The sequence below is a fragment of the Annulohypoxylon maeteangense genome (genome assembly GCF_022496945.1).
Source record: "Annulohypoxylon maeteangense strain CBS 123835 unplaced genomic scaffold GGS22scaffold_8, whole genome shotgun sequence".
Classification (NCBI taxonomy): Eukaryota; Fungi; Ascomycota; class Sordariomycetes; order Xylariales; family Hypoxylaceae; genus Annulohypoxylon; species Annulohypoxylon maeteangense.
In genome coordinates, this window is record NW_025953255.1 from 1,321,437 (window position 1) to 1,335,100 (window position 13,664).

The 13,664-nt window shown below is 47.4% G+C and overlaps 6 protein-coding genes across 6 annotated transcripts; 3 read left to right on the top strand and 3 right to left on the bottom strand.

The window, feature by feature from the left end:
• Nucleotides 1-143: 143 nt before the first annotated feature.
• On the top strand, nucleotides 144-2,056 carry GGS22DRAFT_163426 (uncharacterized protein). Its single transcript, XM_047961361.1, has one exon. The coding sequence runs from the start codon at nucleotides 554-556 to the stop codon at nucleotides 1,835-1,837; it is 1,284 nt and encodes a 427-aa protein (XP_047819155.1). The 5' UTR covers nucleotides 144-553; the 3' UTR covers nucleotides 1,838-2,056.
• On the bottom strand, nucleotides 2,055-4,512 carry GGS22DRAFT_163427 (uncharacterized protein; the record flags this gene model as incomplete). The annotated part of the gene is made up of 4 exons (XM_047961362.1): nucleotides 2,055-3,545; nucleotides 3,660-3,950; nucleotides 4,044-4,254; nucleotides 4,346-4,512. The coding sequence occupies 4 exons, from the start codon at nucleotides 4,510-4,512 to the stop codon at nucleotides 2,562-2,564; spliced, it is 1,653 nt and encodes a 550-aa protein (XP_047819156.1). The 3' UTR covers nucleotides 2,055-2,561.
• A 944-nt stretch (nucleotides 4,513-5,456) lies between these two features.
• Nucleotides 5,457-8,855, bottom strand: GGS22DRAFT_188614 (replication factor RFC1 C terminal domain-containing protein; the record flags this gene model as incomplete). The annotated part of the gene is made up of 5 exons (XM_047964739.1): nucleotides 5,457-5,766; nucleotides 5,815-8,481; nucleotides 8,539-8,583; nucleotides 8,648-8,696; nucleotides 8,747-8,855. The coding sequence occupies 5 exons, from the start codon at nucleotides 8,853-8,855 to the stop codon at nucleotides 5,457-5,459; spliced, it is 3,180 nt and encodes a 1,059-aa protein (XP_047819157.1).
• Nucleotides 8,856-9,281: 426 nt separating this feature from the next.
• GGS22DRAFT_163431 (ribosomal protein L16) lies at nucleotides 9,282-10,295 on the top strand. The gene is made up of 3 exons (XM_047961363.1): nucleotides 9,282-9,761; nucleotides 9,815-9,956; nucleotides 10,012-10,295. Exons 1-3 carry the CDS (start codon nucleotides 9,336-9,338, stop codon nucleotides 10,182-10,184), a joined length of 741 nt encoding a protein of 246 aa, XP_047819158.1. The 5' UTR covers nucleotides 9,282-9,335; the 3' UTR covers nucleotides 10,185-10,295.
• A 510-nt stretch (nucleotides 10,296-10,805) lies between these two features.
• GGS22DRAFT_188616 (uncharacterized protein) lies at nucleotides 10,806-12,591 on the top strand (the record flags this gene model as incomplete). The annotated part of the gene is made up of 3 exons (XM_047964740.1): nucleotides 10,806-11,069; nucleotides 11,126-11,653; nucleotides 11,710-12,591. The coding sequence occupies 3 exons, from the start codon at nucleotides 10,806-10,808 to the stop codon at nucleotides 12,589-12,591; spliced, it is 1,674 nt and encodes a 557-aa protein (XP_047819159.1).
• On the bottom strand, nucleotides 12,371-13,539 carry GGS22DRAFT_163434 (uncharacterized protein). The gene has a single exon (XM_047961364.1). The coding sequence runs from the start codon at nucleotides 13,153-13,155 to the stop codon at nucleotides 12,922-12,924; it is 234 nt and encodes a 77-aa protein (XP_047819160.1). The 5' UTR covers nucleotides 13,156-13,539; the 3' UTR covers nucleotides 12,371-12,921.
• Between the last annotated feature and the right edge of the window lie 125 nt (nucleotides 13,540-13,664).

Genomic DNA, 13,664 nt, shown 5'->3' on the forward strand with positions numbered 1-13,664 from the left:
AGGGGGGTTTACGATGTGCGGAGCGGGTTTGCACAATAAGGACGAAAGCGGCCTACCTAGGAATCTAATGAATATATCCTCGTCATATCCGACATTCGAGATACGCAAGCGACCTTCGAACACAGATATCCATGTGGTTAATGTACTAGGGTCGTAATTATATTGATTCCCATGGAGACCCGGATCAAACATGCTAACGCATACACAGTAAAACGTTCTAAACATTTGATCACCAGTGACAACCAAAAGTACCTTAATGACCTGATGGATAGCACAGTTATATCGCCGTATCAACCGAAGCTTCCAATAGCAAAGTTAAATACTACTGTGTACATAGTAGTACATACATGTTGTAGTGATCTGATTGACTGTGAGAGCACAGACCAATTGGGGTACCTAGGCAAACGCTTAAGCCACTAAACCAGAACGACAGCGAACTTAGTTTTAACTTCATTTTATTTTCTTCTTCATTTACTTTCGTTTTCTCTTTCTTTTTCTTTTCTTTGGAGGCTCACCAAATAAATACGAGCCTAAAAAAAAATAACACGCAATCATGTCGCTAGCACCGGCTATCTCGAAGGATGGGTTCTCCTATGCCGGAGACTTATTCGCCGAGGCTAGCGGTCTCAATCGCCATCGCCGTGCGACAGTAACGGAGCTTAAGGACCATTTCAAATCTGGCTCCGACAAGGACCATCCAGCTCATTGGTTCGAGGCTCAATGTATCCACTACGGCTTACAGTCCTCAAAAACTAAGGCCGTAGCTCGTATGCGCCTATTTGATGCTGTCAACGGAGGTAAACTCGCCGTTCCCTCTCACATCAAGAAGCTGGAATCCGAGCTCAAGAAGGAATGGACGAAGAACGAGCGTGAGGCCAAGAAGGCTCTTAAAGACACATCCACGCCTACAACCAAGTCTACCAAGCGCAAGGCCGGCGCCGATACCGTTGATCTGACCCTGAACGTCGGTGGTATCAACATAACAGTTTCGGCCAACAGTTCGGCCAAAAAGACCAAGACGACTACTGCTAAAGCAGCCCCGGCATCTTCCAAGAAGAAAGCAACCTCAGCAGCGCCTTCATCTTCCGCCTCTGCTCCTTCCACTCCCACTGCCAGAGGCCGTGCACCCCGCGGTCGTGGAGCGCTTCATCAAGGCCCCGGTCGCAACAGTGTTCCTGCCCCCTCACCCAGCCCGGTTGCACCGCGGCCTATCCAAACCGCCCACTCCAGCCAAGGCCGTGCGCGGGATGTGGAATATAACGGGAATACGGATATTAACAATCCCAAACGTTCCGGTAAATACGGTTCTTCCGTTGTCAAGGATGAGGATGAGGATGAGGACCAGGACAGAGACGAACTAAAGCCATTGGGTCTCCTAAATGGACGCTACGTCGTTGTCAGCTCTAACGAGTCGATACTGCTAAAGGAAGGCCTTGATGAGAGTTTCATAGTCCTAACGCTGAGTGGAAGCCAACTCTGGGGCTCCTTCAACTTCCCCATTATGCACGGCATTATCAGGCTCCAAACCCGGCCCTACCAATCCTCCCGCGATGCCCTCAAGTTTAACTGGCGCGGCAGAGAGGAAGCACCGGGAAAGATCACGTTTGGGAATGGCCACGGCGGATGGATCAAGTTCCTAGGAGACGGCATGATCGAGGTCTACATAGACGACTACGGTATCTTATTCACCGCTAAGCGGGTTGCTGATCAGGGCACGAGGAGCGAGATCGACGCCGCCACGATGAAGGCTGAGTATAACAGCTACACGTACGAGTTATTTGACGCGGAGAATAGCTACAAGTTCCCGAAGGCCGTATATGGAGGGTACCGGGGTTAGAACAGAGGCCGACTTGTGACTCTAAATTCCAAGGGGACCGTTGAATACCTGATAAATATTTTTTACGGAACTACTGGCGATTAGGATTGCTGCCGCGGACTTCTTGCCCTGCTGTGTACATACTGTGTAATACCTAAGACTAGCACCTATAATTACAACGGTGAAATTAAATACTCTACTACTGCAAATCACGGGGAACTAGAAGGTATTATAAGAGTTTAGGAGAATCAACTGCATTCAGAAACAGACCTAATGTCCGATGAAATGGGGGGAATAACTAGTGTACATGAAGAGAGCAATGTACAAAAGTTGCCCCGCTGCTTTAGACGTAGTCAAGGAGAGTCACATCCTATATTGAGCTGTATTAGACGTTCGATGAACAGTCAGGGCCAGTCATAACCCGGGTCCAACGGGCCAGAAATGGTAATCGTTGGTATAGAAAGAGGAAATGTCGGATCAGCAGCACATGCTGTATAGTCCAGCGTGTGTCTGAGAATCTGTCCGTATCATGGGTGGCTACACATTATGACCCATGTGTGCTCGACTAGTCGTGATGTATGTCGTAGTATAGTAACTTTCGCGAACCTCGAAAACTCCGAAACGATAGGCGACGTATTGGTGTCATCCGGGGGTACACACTCTAAATGCGTACTCGACAAATGGGATCTTCGTATAAACGGGATCCTCGTCGCAAGATAGATATAAGTAAGTTAATGGGACAAGCCTAAGAGGACTTGTCTCCTTGCTTGGAGCTCTCACCGGCCTCTTCATGGGCATATCGCGAAGAATCGCCTTGTTCCTCCTTCTGCTGTTCATCCTTGTCCTTGCGATCAGCATCGTCTTCGTCGTCATCGCCTAAGTAAGTCATGCTGTTGGAGCACGCGGTAGAATGAGCGAAAGTAAGATCGAACTCGCAACCATCGCGAACAACCCACTTGCCCTTGGGGCTCTGGTTGCGCTTAATCGGGCTCTTCTCATAGCGGACCGGGCTCGCATTGTAAATATCGTCACTGGGCACCTGGTCACACGGAGCCTCAGCCGCAGTAGCAGCAGCGGTAGTGGCGGGTTCGAAGACCGAGACAGGCGAGCGGAGCGTCAAACCAGCGATCTCAAGACCAGTGCCCGCGCTACCACCCGAAGACGAAGTCTGGGGCTTCGGCACAGCCTGGTTAACAGCGTCGTAGACCTCTTCGAAGGAGCTCTTGCCAACGATCAGACATTCCTCAGAGATATCCTGCTCGAGGCGCTTGATCGCCTCTTCCTGCGCCATGCGCTTGCCCAGGGACTCATTAATGCGCATCACAGCGGCATCGTACTTCACACGGATATCCAGCACCAGACCAACCATATGTTCGCGGATGCGTTCATCGCGATCAGCACGGCGTTTCGACTCTTCCATTGCCTTCTTCACGGCCTCGTCAGCGGCCGCTTTAGCGCGGTCTTTGGCGTCCTGACGCGCCTTGTCGAGGACCTGCTTGCGGAAGTGCAGGATCGGGATGTAGGTGTGTCGAAGGATGTGGTGCTCGGTTTCCAGCTTCTCGATGTACTGGCGCTGCGCTTCGATGATGGCCATTTGTTCTTTCTCCTGCTCTTCTACTTGCGCGACGATGCGCAGCTGGCTTTCGAGATAGGCGTCGTGCGCGGCTACGATTTCGGGGCCGGGGAGGGCGCTGTTGACATTGGCTTGGACGACGCGTTGGACGTCGGACTGGTGGGGTGTGTGTTAGTAATTGTATAATAGCTTAATATAATAGGCCTTTTATTTTTATGTTTTTTTTTTTCATCTTGGCCGCGGGAATGGATGTTGAGAGTTTGTACTTACCTGAGTATAATGCTCATTGGAGCTAGTAGTGGGCATGTCCATGATAGCACGGGGAGTAGGGTGCATGCGAGAGAAGAGGCTCAGGAAAGTGGCCGTCTTAACCGGCATATCGGGCACGCCAGGCGGAGTGTAGACAATAGATGGGCTAGTAGGGACCTCGTACTGAGGGGTGAACGGCTCGCCAGTGATCTTGTCGGCCTGTGACTTGGCCTGGTAAATGTAGTGAGGGAACTTGTCACCGCGGATAGGGAGGGCAGTCTCGGGGCGAACACGGGTCTGCGTAGAGAGAACCTATTTCAGTTAGCAAGTAAGTAATAAATGGAGTGGTGGCATAAGTGAAGGTGGAAAGAGAGGAAGGGCAGGGAAGAGGGGGGAAATACTTACATCCTTGGGATCCTTGATATCATCTCGGTTCCAACGCTGAGCACCTCGAGAGAAGGCAAGAAAGGCTTCCGGCGTGATGTGAGCACTGGGGGCGGTACCTTCTACGTCGTCAGGATCGTTATCCCAACCGGGGTGACTAGGGATGTTGGCACGTTCTTCGATGGGAATCTCTTCCAAATGCTGTACCTCGGTGCGGCTGTAAGCGGGTTGTCTATTGGATGTAATTATTAGTTATGTATCAATAATAGAAATATCTTCATGATCAAGGAAAACAAGTGAGATATATGTATAAAAAAACGTACTGGTGCATCAACTCCGCCAGAGGATAACCCTCTTGGCCTGCCACAGGACCTCGCATTGCCGAATAAGTGCGGATGAAGCTCAGCGGGAGGGGAATAGTCTCCTGCTTCTCAGCCTCCTTCTTGGTGTCTTTCTTGGGATCCATCTTGGGAGCCATCTTGGACTCCATTGCTTCTGCCGCTGTTGATTTCTTGGTGGGCAAGTATCCGGTATCAACAAGTGGTTTGGTTGGATCAAGGTTTGTGTAAAATCTCATATTTCCACGCATATAATCCTCTCGAACTTCTACATGGGCCCGACTACTAAAATAGTGGGTTGCTGCACGAGTGTGTCAATAAATTTGCATTGTTTATAGAAAATCGTTTTCAAGGGAATCTTACCAGACGATGCTCCATCTCGGGGGGCGACAGGCTTGGGGGGGGACGTGGGCGCCATCGTTAGAAGTGGTAGAAGAAAATTTAGGATATGATTATCGGTGTTTTCAATTTTCTTCGTTCACTAAAAGTGAACGAAAGAAAAAGAAAAAAGAGGGAAATATGGCGTGGGGGGGAAAGGGAAGAGAAGGACAGAAACGAGAATATTTATTTTCGTATATAGTAACCACCAAAAACTCTCACGACTGTCCTAGTACGCGGTAACTTAGGGCAGAAAGCGATTGGCTCATAACACGTGCAAGTTAATGACTCAACCAAATACAAGGTACCTAGACAATGCTGCAAAGCAACCAACGTCAACATATCGCGAAATACACACAGTGCATGTATGAATTTCTTTTCAGGTATTAGGTGTTAACAATCACATTATAGCGTCGACAATAGCACACCTGTACTTTCTTAACGTAATTCTCCTAATGAATGGCATGGCTCGTAGGATACGGTAACTAGTATAAAACACATACCTCCATGTATATATACCTAGGTATATATATGTAGTATGGAATGATCACTCCTTAGGTGAGGTTTTTTTTTAAAAGTTCCTTTACCCCTTAATTCATGATCTCGAAAACATCGGTGTATTATCGCCTTCATCGTCCAATATGCATGCTCACCCGAGATCTAATAAATATCGATAGCAAAATATGACATTGTTAGGCGTTCATTTGTGGTAGGGTTCTCACTTTTTTGCCTTGCCCTTCCCTCCAGTAGCCTTACCCTTACGCCCCTTCGTTGGTTTTCCCTCCTCATCATCAGCCTTAGCAGTTTTCTTTCCACCCCTCTTTGCCTTTGGCTTTTTGATATATTTATCCTTTTCAATATTACCATCGTCGTCATCAATAGCATCTGCAGCTTCGGCCGCCTCTATATCATCATCTTCGTCATCCATTGCCTCCTCGAGATCTGGTTTGTCTTTTGCGGCAGCCTTCGGAGCCGCTACACTGTTGCTGGCTTTCATGAAGGGAATTGGGTGGGACATTACGTTGTACCTGTGCATATTAGCCTGGAAATTAATTTCTAATCCATTTTCCACTTACAATCTAGTAAAAGTCGCTTTAGTCTGGGTGTCGATATCGATGTGCTCTTCGTCTTGTGGGCCGACGCCTAGCTCTTTGATGGAATCGAAGTCTTCTCTTGTGAGAAAGTAGCTATCCATAAGTTCGATGACTTCCTCGACGGACTCTTTGCCCTCGTCGGCGAGTCTCTTTATGAGCCGTGTCCAGAGCACTGGTAGGTACTGCTGACGAATCTCGTGATGGTCACCGGAAGACCTGAGTCGCATGTGCGAATGAACTTCGCGGATATATCTACCCAGCTTGTTGAATTTACTGTTGTTGCCAAGCCATGAGGTGAAGTTCGATCCTATCAGTTGGCCGGCTACGAAGCTAGCCGGTCGGACTGTGCTGAAGATTGCATGAGTGGGCATCAAACCCCAGTGTTGCTGCGGGCCGTGAATCATTCCGTCTACTAGGTCACCGTCGCTGATGCTCTCGGCTGCCTTATCGACCATTTCTAGGGCCTTTAGGTTTTGCTCGCGTTTATTGTATTGGTTCGCGTTCAGGACGGCTGGTTTTGTTCGAAGGTAGTTCTCTTGTATCATCAAGTAGCTAAATTCGTGATCGTTGAAGTAGAGCTCAATCTTATCATTGAGGGTGGCCTTGCTAGCCGGAGAGAAGAGTCCGCCACCGAGCATCTTCTGGCAGATGTCCCACGGCTTTAGCACAATCGACTTCTCCCAAGCCTTTGACATATTCTTGCCCTTATTAAAGTCTATCGACGATTTGTCCCTCGACGACTGGTCCATCGACATCTGGTCTAGCTTGATTGTGGATAACATATTGATGATCTGTCTGATATCCCGGTTACTACCTTCGACAAGGGCATCGAGAACTTGCGGAGGTAGCTTCAACTGTTCTCGATGGCAGATAGTCATCATTCGGGATCGGATCTGGTCAACGGTTGGTCGTTGGAACTTGACGTCGAATGCCACAAAATCGAAGGGTTTCATCTTCTGCAATTTTCGCTCGTTGCAGATCAGAATAAGAGGTACTTCGGTCTTTTTGCAGAACTTCGCAAGGGCGCCAACGCCTCCGCGGTCGCCAGCGGACATGCCATCGACTTCATCCATGACAAGAACGATATTCTTCTTTTCTTTATCGATCTTCTTTCCATCCCCAGCAAAGAAACCAAGCAGAGACGTGTTATTCATAACCTCGCTTACACCTGATTCCACAAGCTTTTTGCTACGCGTGTCGCTGGCGTTGCTCTCTAAAACGTCATATCCTTCGAGCTTGGCGGCTAGGTGCGCTGCCGTTGTCTTGCCGATGCCGGGGGGACCGGAGACAATGATAGCACGAGCACCGCCCATGCCATCCGCACCTCGCTTTTGGAAGTTGTATTTACGATGCTTAGGCCAGTTTTTCAGCCAGTTCTGGATCTTCTCGACAGCCGCCTTATTGCCACAGATATGGTTTGGCTGGGTCGGGGCATACTTCACCGTCCAAAGTTGAGAAAGGGGAGCTGGGGGGGTCGGAGCAGCGCCGCCAGCGCCGCGTGCGACGGCAGCCTTTCGCGCTTTCTCTGCTTCCGCCTTTCGAGCCTTTTCCTCCCGCTCCATCTCCACGGCTTGCTGTTTGGCTTTTTCTTCCTCAAGTTTTCTCTTTTCTCGGATCTTCTCTGCACCTTTGCCAGAACCGCCACCGGCTGGTAGGCGACGGATAAGCTGAAATAAGCCCTCTTCGTTGATAGTCTTCGTACCATACTGGCGAATCTTAGCAAGCTTGCTGGGACCGGCGTCTTCACCTAAAACTACATAGCTAGTTTTGCTGCTTGGGGCGCCGGTAATTTTTCCTCCGTATCGCTTCACCAGGGCCTGGGCTTCCTCGCGTGCAATAGTGGATAATTGGCCGGTGAAAACAAACGTCAGGCCAGCAAGACAATCTTCCTCTCCTTCAGGCATCTCAGCAATCGGATTTGGTGCCGGGCCAGAATTACCTCCCCCTGCCTTCCTCCAGTCAAACTTGGCATCCGGGTCTTTGGCTGGTGGTGTTGGTGGTCTAACCATGGGGATATCATCTAAGATTGCTTGAATCTCTGTAGATTCCGATTCCTCCGCCTTCTTTGCTCTCGGGGCCCTAGGCTTCTTCGCTACCGGCTTCTTATGAGGCAAAGGTTCATCCTCATCATCGTCTTCTTCGCTCGATGCAGCATCAGGTGTCTTTCTCTTCTTAGCTGAAGAAGCTCCGCCATTTTTGGCAGGTTTCAATGCACTAGGTTTCTCATCTTGGCGGGCTGGTTTGCTACGAGAAGCAATCCTTTTAGGTTTCGGTAGAAAATCTTCTTCACTATCTTCCTCAACATAGTCATCGTTTTTTCTTTTGTTTCGACCCCTTGCATCCGCAGCGAAAATGTCATCCCCTGCATCTTCATCGTCATCCACGAAAGCATCATCCTCATCTTCTAGGTATTGTGGCTTGGGCTTAGTTGAAGAACGATTCTTCGGTTTGGTATCGTTATTCTTGCTCGCGGCTGTAGTAGTATCGTTCGTAATAGTCTTCTTGTTTCTGGGACTCGACCGTACTTCGGCTTTAGGTTTTGGCTGTGGCTTGGCATCGGGCTTTGCAGCTGGTTGATTCTTTGACTTGCTTGAAGCGAAATATTCACTTGCTGTTGTAGCTGTCCCCTGAACCTTCTCATCATTAACACTAGATTACATGTTAGTAAGCGTTTGGCCTTTGAATCGGGATAGAAATTTTACTTACACCGGCTTCTTTCTTGGAGAAGACCTAGTTGCTAATTTCTTCGTCCTTAACAACTAGATTAGCTCCTACATAGTTAATATGCTGGTTGGATCATAAGATCTCTACTTACTCAACCAACTTTTCATCCTCATCACTATCCTCTACAATCTTTCGTACTTCTGGTAATTGTCATTAGCGTGGTCATGATGGAAAGCCGAGTGGCACACACTGTTACGTCTCTTATTAGAATCTTCCTCTGCTTTCACTTTCTTTGGTGCCGGTTTCGAGGGTGCTGCAGCACCACCCTTAGGTCCGAAAAAAGAACGGATATCCGCCATGTCAATTTGGTTCACGATGCCCTTGCGGATCAAGGGAAAAGATGGATGTTGCTTAAAGGAGGTGGTGTTTCGCAAGAAAAACGGATTATCTATTAAAATGCTTGACGCGAATTATGACGCGCTCAACATCCTGGACTAATCCTTGAACAGACATGCAGTATTAATGGAAGTCGCGAATCGTGCACGGGCCACCATGTCTAGGCATCACAGTGTACCTAGCAAGTACTAGGTACCTATGAATACCTACGTGTGCATGCTAGCCCATGTTACCCAGTACTAAAGACGGCTGCGGAAGGGGAAGGTACCTTGATATGTTATACTTCTAATAAGTATATAGTACACAGGTACTTCACAAGCGGCTAACAGCCCGCCTTTAGCTGTGGTGGAGCTTTTTGTCTTTAACCTTTGAAATCTCTAGAGCTGCGAAGTCAGACAATAGTGACCACGGCGACCACAGTTTTCGCCAATTAAGCCGTCAAAATGCCTCCCAATGGCTCGTCCTGTCTTGCCAGCGCATTTAGGTCGCTTAGAATATCCCATATTCCGACTGCGCGACCATCAATAAAACCTAATATCTCGATTGCATCCGAAAAGATTCAATGCCGTCAAAATGTCCGGTTTTTTTCCGCCACCGCATCGATGGCCGGTAGCTGGCTGGAGCCAGATTTGAACCGCAAGGATAAGATGATGAAGGGACGGGCAAGGGTGGCCACTGGCGGTTCGGTTAAAGGAACAACGGTTGTATGGGGGGATTACGGGTTACGGATGACCGACCATCATCGAAGGATTAGTGCAAAACAACTCAAAGTAGCGGAGGATACTATCAAGCAAAGATTACGTGGTCAGAAGTATCGACTCTATAAGAGAGTATGCTGCAATATCGGCGTGTTCGTCAGCGGCAATGAGGTTTGCTTCTCCGTGTCAACCCCGTTGTCTTTTAAACTAACATACGTTTGTAGATGCGAATGGGTAAAGGAAAGGGTTCGTTTGATCACTGGGCTGCAAGAGTAGCTGTAAACCAGATCGTCCTAGAGCTGAGAGGATTGATTCACGAACAAGTCGTCCGGGACGCATTCCGATTAGCAGGTAATAAACTACCTGGTAAGCAATATGCATCATTGTATAGTTGTACCAGCTATATTAACATTATATCTAGGGCAGTGGGAATTTGTGAAGAAGGGCGAGCCGGCTGTGGTTGGAATTACCAAGCTGGATGGAATCACACTGGAAGAATTAAAGAGACCGAGACGAAAGGTCCCCGCAGAATCGCTAAGCCCAGTTCCTCCCCCAAGTTCGGAGACTCAACGAACACCGTTGGATCTTCCTTGATCTTGAGGTATCGTACCCCATGTATAAATAAGGTATATAAAAAAAAGTCCCGTCCGTATCCAATATTGATTGTGTATACCGTGAGGGTCAGTTCCATGTCTCATATGTCTACCCCCCTACATTGAATAACAACACTAGGATCCATATTAGGTAGACTTTAAGTTAGACCTGGACGTCTTATCATTAAGTCTGGCATCATAGGGGGAAGCTACGATATAGTCCCATAGTTATGGCCGATGCTACCGGAACGCTAACACAACCTTAAGAAGTATTTCAAATTCGAACGCAGTTTCTGTTCATATGTGGGAAGCCCTTATACTTGTTCCTTCCCTTGGGCATTTTAAGAGGTGCCCTATGAAACTTCTAAGCTAGGAATCACGATTGAGATTTCTTTCTCTTTACCATCCCTACCTCGATGTAGGTTTCTATTAGGTATATCAATTACGCAGTCCTATGATTTTACCTCACTTACATATCCGGCTAGTCATCTCGATTTTTATATTATGCTCCGAAGAATGGATGCGTCCACCCTTGAGTGCTTCAAACAAGCTTCCTCGCACGCACAGATCTATCTTGTCATTGTCTATGGAACGGTTGTGGGGATGGTTCCTTCACCTTGCCATGGCCGATTATGCAGAGCTCGAGCTCAAGACTTTTGAACTTTCTAGTAGCGATTCCAATGCGTCTTTATCCGTGACTTCCCTTGCATTAATATCTGGTCCTCCTATTTCCCAACACCATTCCGAAGAGCTTTACCAGTTGATTCGGTCAAAGCAGCTGTGGCTCATATCTCCGGGCGTCTGCCGAATACAGATATCCATGGTATCAAACGAAAGCGATGTCGGGTTCCTGGAACATCTAGCCGATGCAATTTGCCAGTGTTCTGTAGGTAAATGCAAATATACGTCTTTTAGTACTGTTACTAATATGCAACCATATAGGTCTGGGCTGCCCTCGGACTCACAATCAAGCAAGAGGATATACAATATCAGCCCCTATACGACGGCGCGCCAAACCTCTATTTTATTGTTGAACATCCTCAGAAGTCATCTATACTCATCTCACCCCCACATTGTCCTACTGCTCAATTCAATGGGATAGAGTGTCTTTTCCGCTATCAATCGGAGGAAAACACAGTTTCTCATGCTACCACGGAGCAATACGATATATGTGATACGGACATGGGCGACTACTCTCACGAGACTACATTACAACTTGAAGATTCAAGTCCCATACATACTCCCTACAGAGATGAGATGTCGGGTAACTATTGGAGTGGTCTAATAGTTGATACGCACATAAACCGAACTCAGCAACGATGGGATGATGCAGCTTATTTTGCTCAAATGGCTCTACATGTAACCATTGGGGTAAAAAAGCGTATGCATGGTTTGCGACTATTCCAACTCGATGACAGACCTTCACTACTCGAATTAGCCCCTGCTATTTGGAATGCTCGCTATCTTGAGGTACCTAACCCCATTTTCAAAAGTTGACCTAGGCTATTACTAATAATGATGGTTAGGCGGTGACCTCTCATGTTGCCAATTTCCCTATTATTTCGAATATCCTAGCAACTTCTTCTCGGGGTCAATCGCCATCTCTCAGACAGAAGAGCGCGAGACTTCTATTAGATAACATACATCCTGAAAAGGTCCAGGACGGTGAAGAGCCAGATGGGGGCCTAAATATTTATCGGAGTTCCATCCAGCAAAGGCTTTGGGGTTTATTGCAAACAACGCTAAAGCCGACGACTCGAATAAAGAACGGTGACTTAAGCGTTAATTCATGGAAAGGTGGAACTACTAATGAAGATTTCGAGTTTATGTCAATGGAAACGGATGGCCTTGATGAATTTGAAATTGGTCTAGTCGACGATACAGACGGCGATAATCTTGGTTTTGACGAATTCTTTGACGGTGGCGGTCAATTGCATAAATTTATGGCATGTCATCAAATCGAGGATCCTGACAGTGACTCCGGCATGGTAACGGAACATCAGCAACGGTGGCAGAGGAGAGAAGTCCTCCATCTAGAAGCTTTTCACGCAGGAGAAGAAGCTCAGTCTGAAGAGCCTGGACATCAATCGGATCCGAGCCTGTCGGATTCGTTCCGAAGCCAACCCCAGTCAAGTCACAGAGAACTACTCGATATATCAACTGACAATCAATATTATCCACACGATTTTACGGAGTCCATTATCAATATCGATGATCTATGCTCATCTAACGATTTACGTACCGTTGAGACTGTCTATGGGGACTCGTATGAGCTTCCATATAACTCAGAAAATATATCCAGGGACGACGGCTATTATACCACATGGTCAGACAAGGCAATAATAGATGGGAATAATTATCTGGACGAAGAAATGGATTATCAGGCTCCACAAATGTATGAATATTGACAGAAATGTAACCAGTAAATACACAATGATTAAGGTGCTAGACGCGGCCTGCTGTCATCGAAGCACTTCTAAATTCCACCATTCTGAGTCTTTTCGTTCCTCTTCTCTTCTCTTCCTTATACACCGGAAATTTATACATCTAAGCGATGAAACTTGAGTCGCCTAGTTGTACGGAATCTCTCTATGCATTTCCTTGACGTTTTCACATCTTGGCATATCGCTTTCATCGTAAGAATTACAGTGGTATTCGGTCGGGATATGTTGTGGGTAGTGTAACCGCCGAGTCCCGTACCCCATCCTTTGTCGTGACTAGTGTTCAGCGGACTATCTCTATCGTGCTGCCGGAGGCTTCGCTGCTGGTTTCTTGCTGTCCTTGGGTTCCTTCTTCTTCTTTTGCTCAGGCTTCATGGTCGCGTAATGTATGTACCAAATGAATACGGACTGAAGGATCAGCGTGACGAGGATGACAACGAGAATGGTGAATATGTACGGCTGGTCGTTCAAAGTGGCAACGGCTTGGTCAGTCGCGCCAATCTTGGACATGAATCCGAATTGACCCGACATTTTGAAATATGTTTGGTGTTGTAACGACTCTGATGACTGTCTGAAGGGAATGAGTTGTAATTAATCGATTTCGAGTCGGAAGATTTTCGATTAGATGAATGGAGCGAACGATCAAGCGAGAGGAATTATAGGCTTGCAAGAAAATTATGGTGCACCAGTCACACTTATAATGAAGAAAGAAGAGGGAAAAAGTGATGATAGCTTCACTTTTCTTTTTCTTCGGAATTAGGATAGAAGAGAAAACGAACAACCAACTGAGTTGGGTAAAGGAGTCTAGAATTAGAATAAGTTGAAGGAGGAAGAGAAACGTAAGCAATCCTACAGAGCGTTTTGGTTTTGCGCAGTTATGAGACGAGCGCCCACCTGTTGCTTGAGGGCCTCGACTGATTGACAATGGCGATAATCCCTGTGAAACTCGTGTGTTTCAGACCTGCGGCAAGAGTCGACTGATTGGAAATAGCCAATCAGAGATAAGGGAAGGGTAACTCTCTGACTCCACTCTGATGAGA

Bases quoted from the DNA above. Each gene is read 5' to 3' on its own strand.
- GGS22DRAFT_163426 (XM_047961361.1), top strand. From the start codon at position 554: ATGTCGCTAGCACCGGCTATCTCGAAGGATGGGTTCTCCTATGCCGGA.
- GGS22DRAFT_163431 (XM_047961363.1), top strand. From the start codon at position 9,336: ATGCCTCCCAATGGCTCGTCCTGTCTTGCCAGCGCATTTAGGTCGCTT. The intron at 9,762-9,814 runs GTTTGCTTCTCC...ATACGTTTGTAG, and splicing joins TGTTCGTCAGCGGCAATGAG to ATGCGAATGGGTAAAGGAAA. The intron at 9,957-10,011 runs GTAAGCAATATG...CATTATATCTAG, and splicing joins AGCAGGTAATAAACTACCTG to GGCAGTGGGAATTTGTGAAG.
- GGS22DRAFT_163434 (XM_047961364.1), bottom strand. From the start codon at position 13,155: ATGTCGGGTCAATTCGGATTCATGTCCAAGATTGGCGCGACTGACCAA.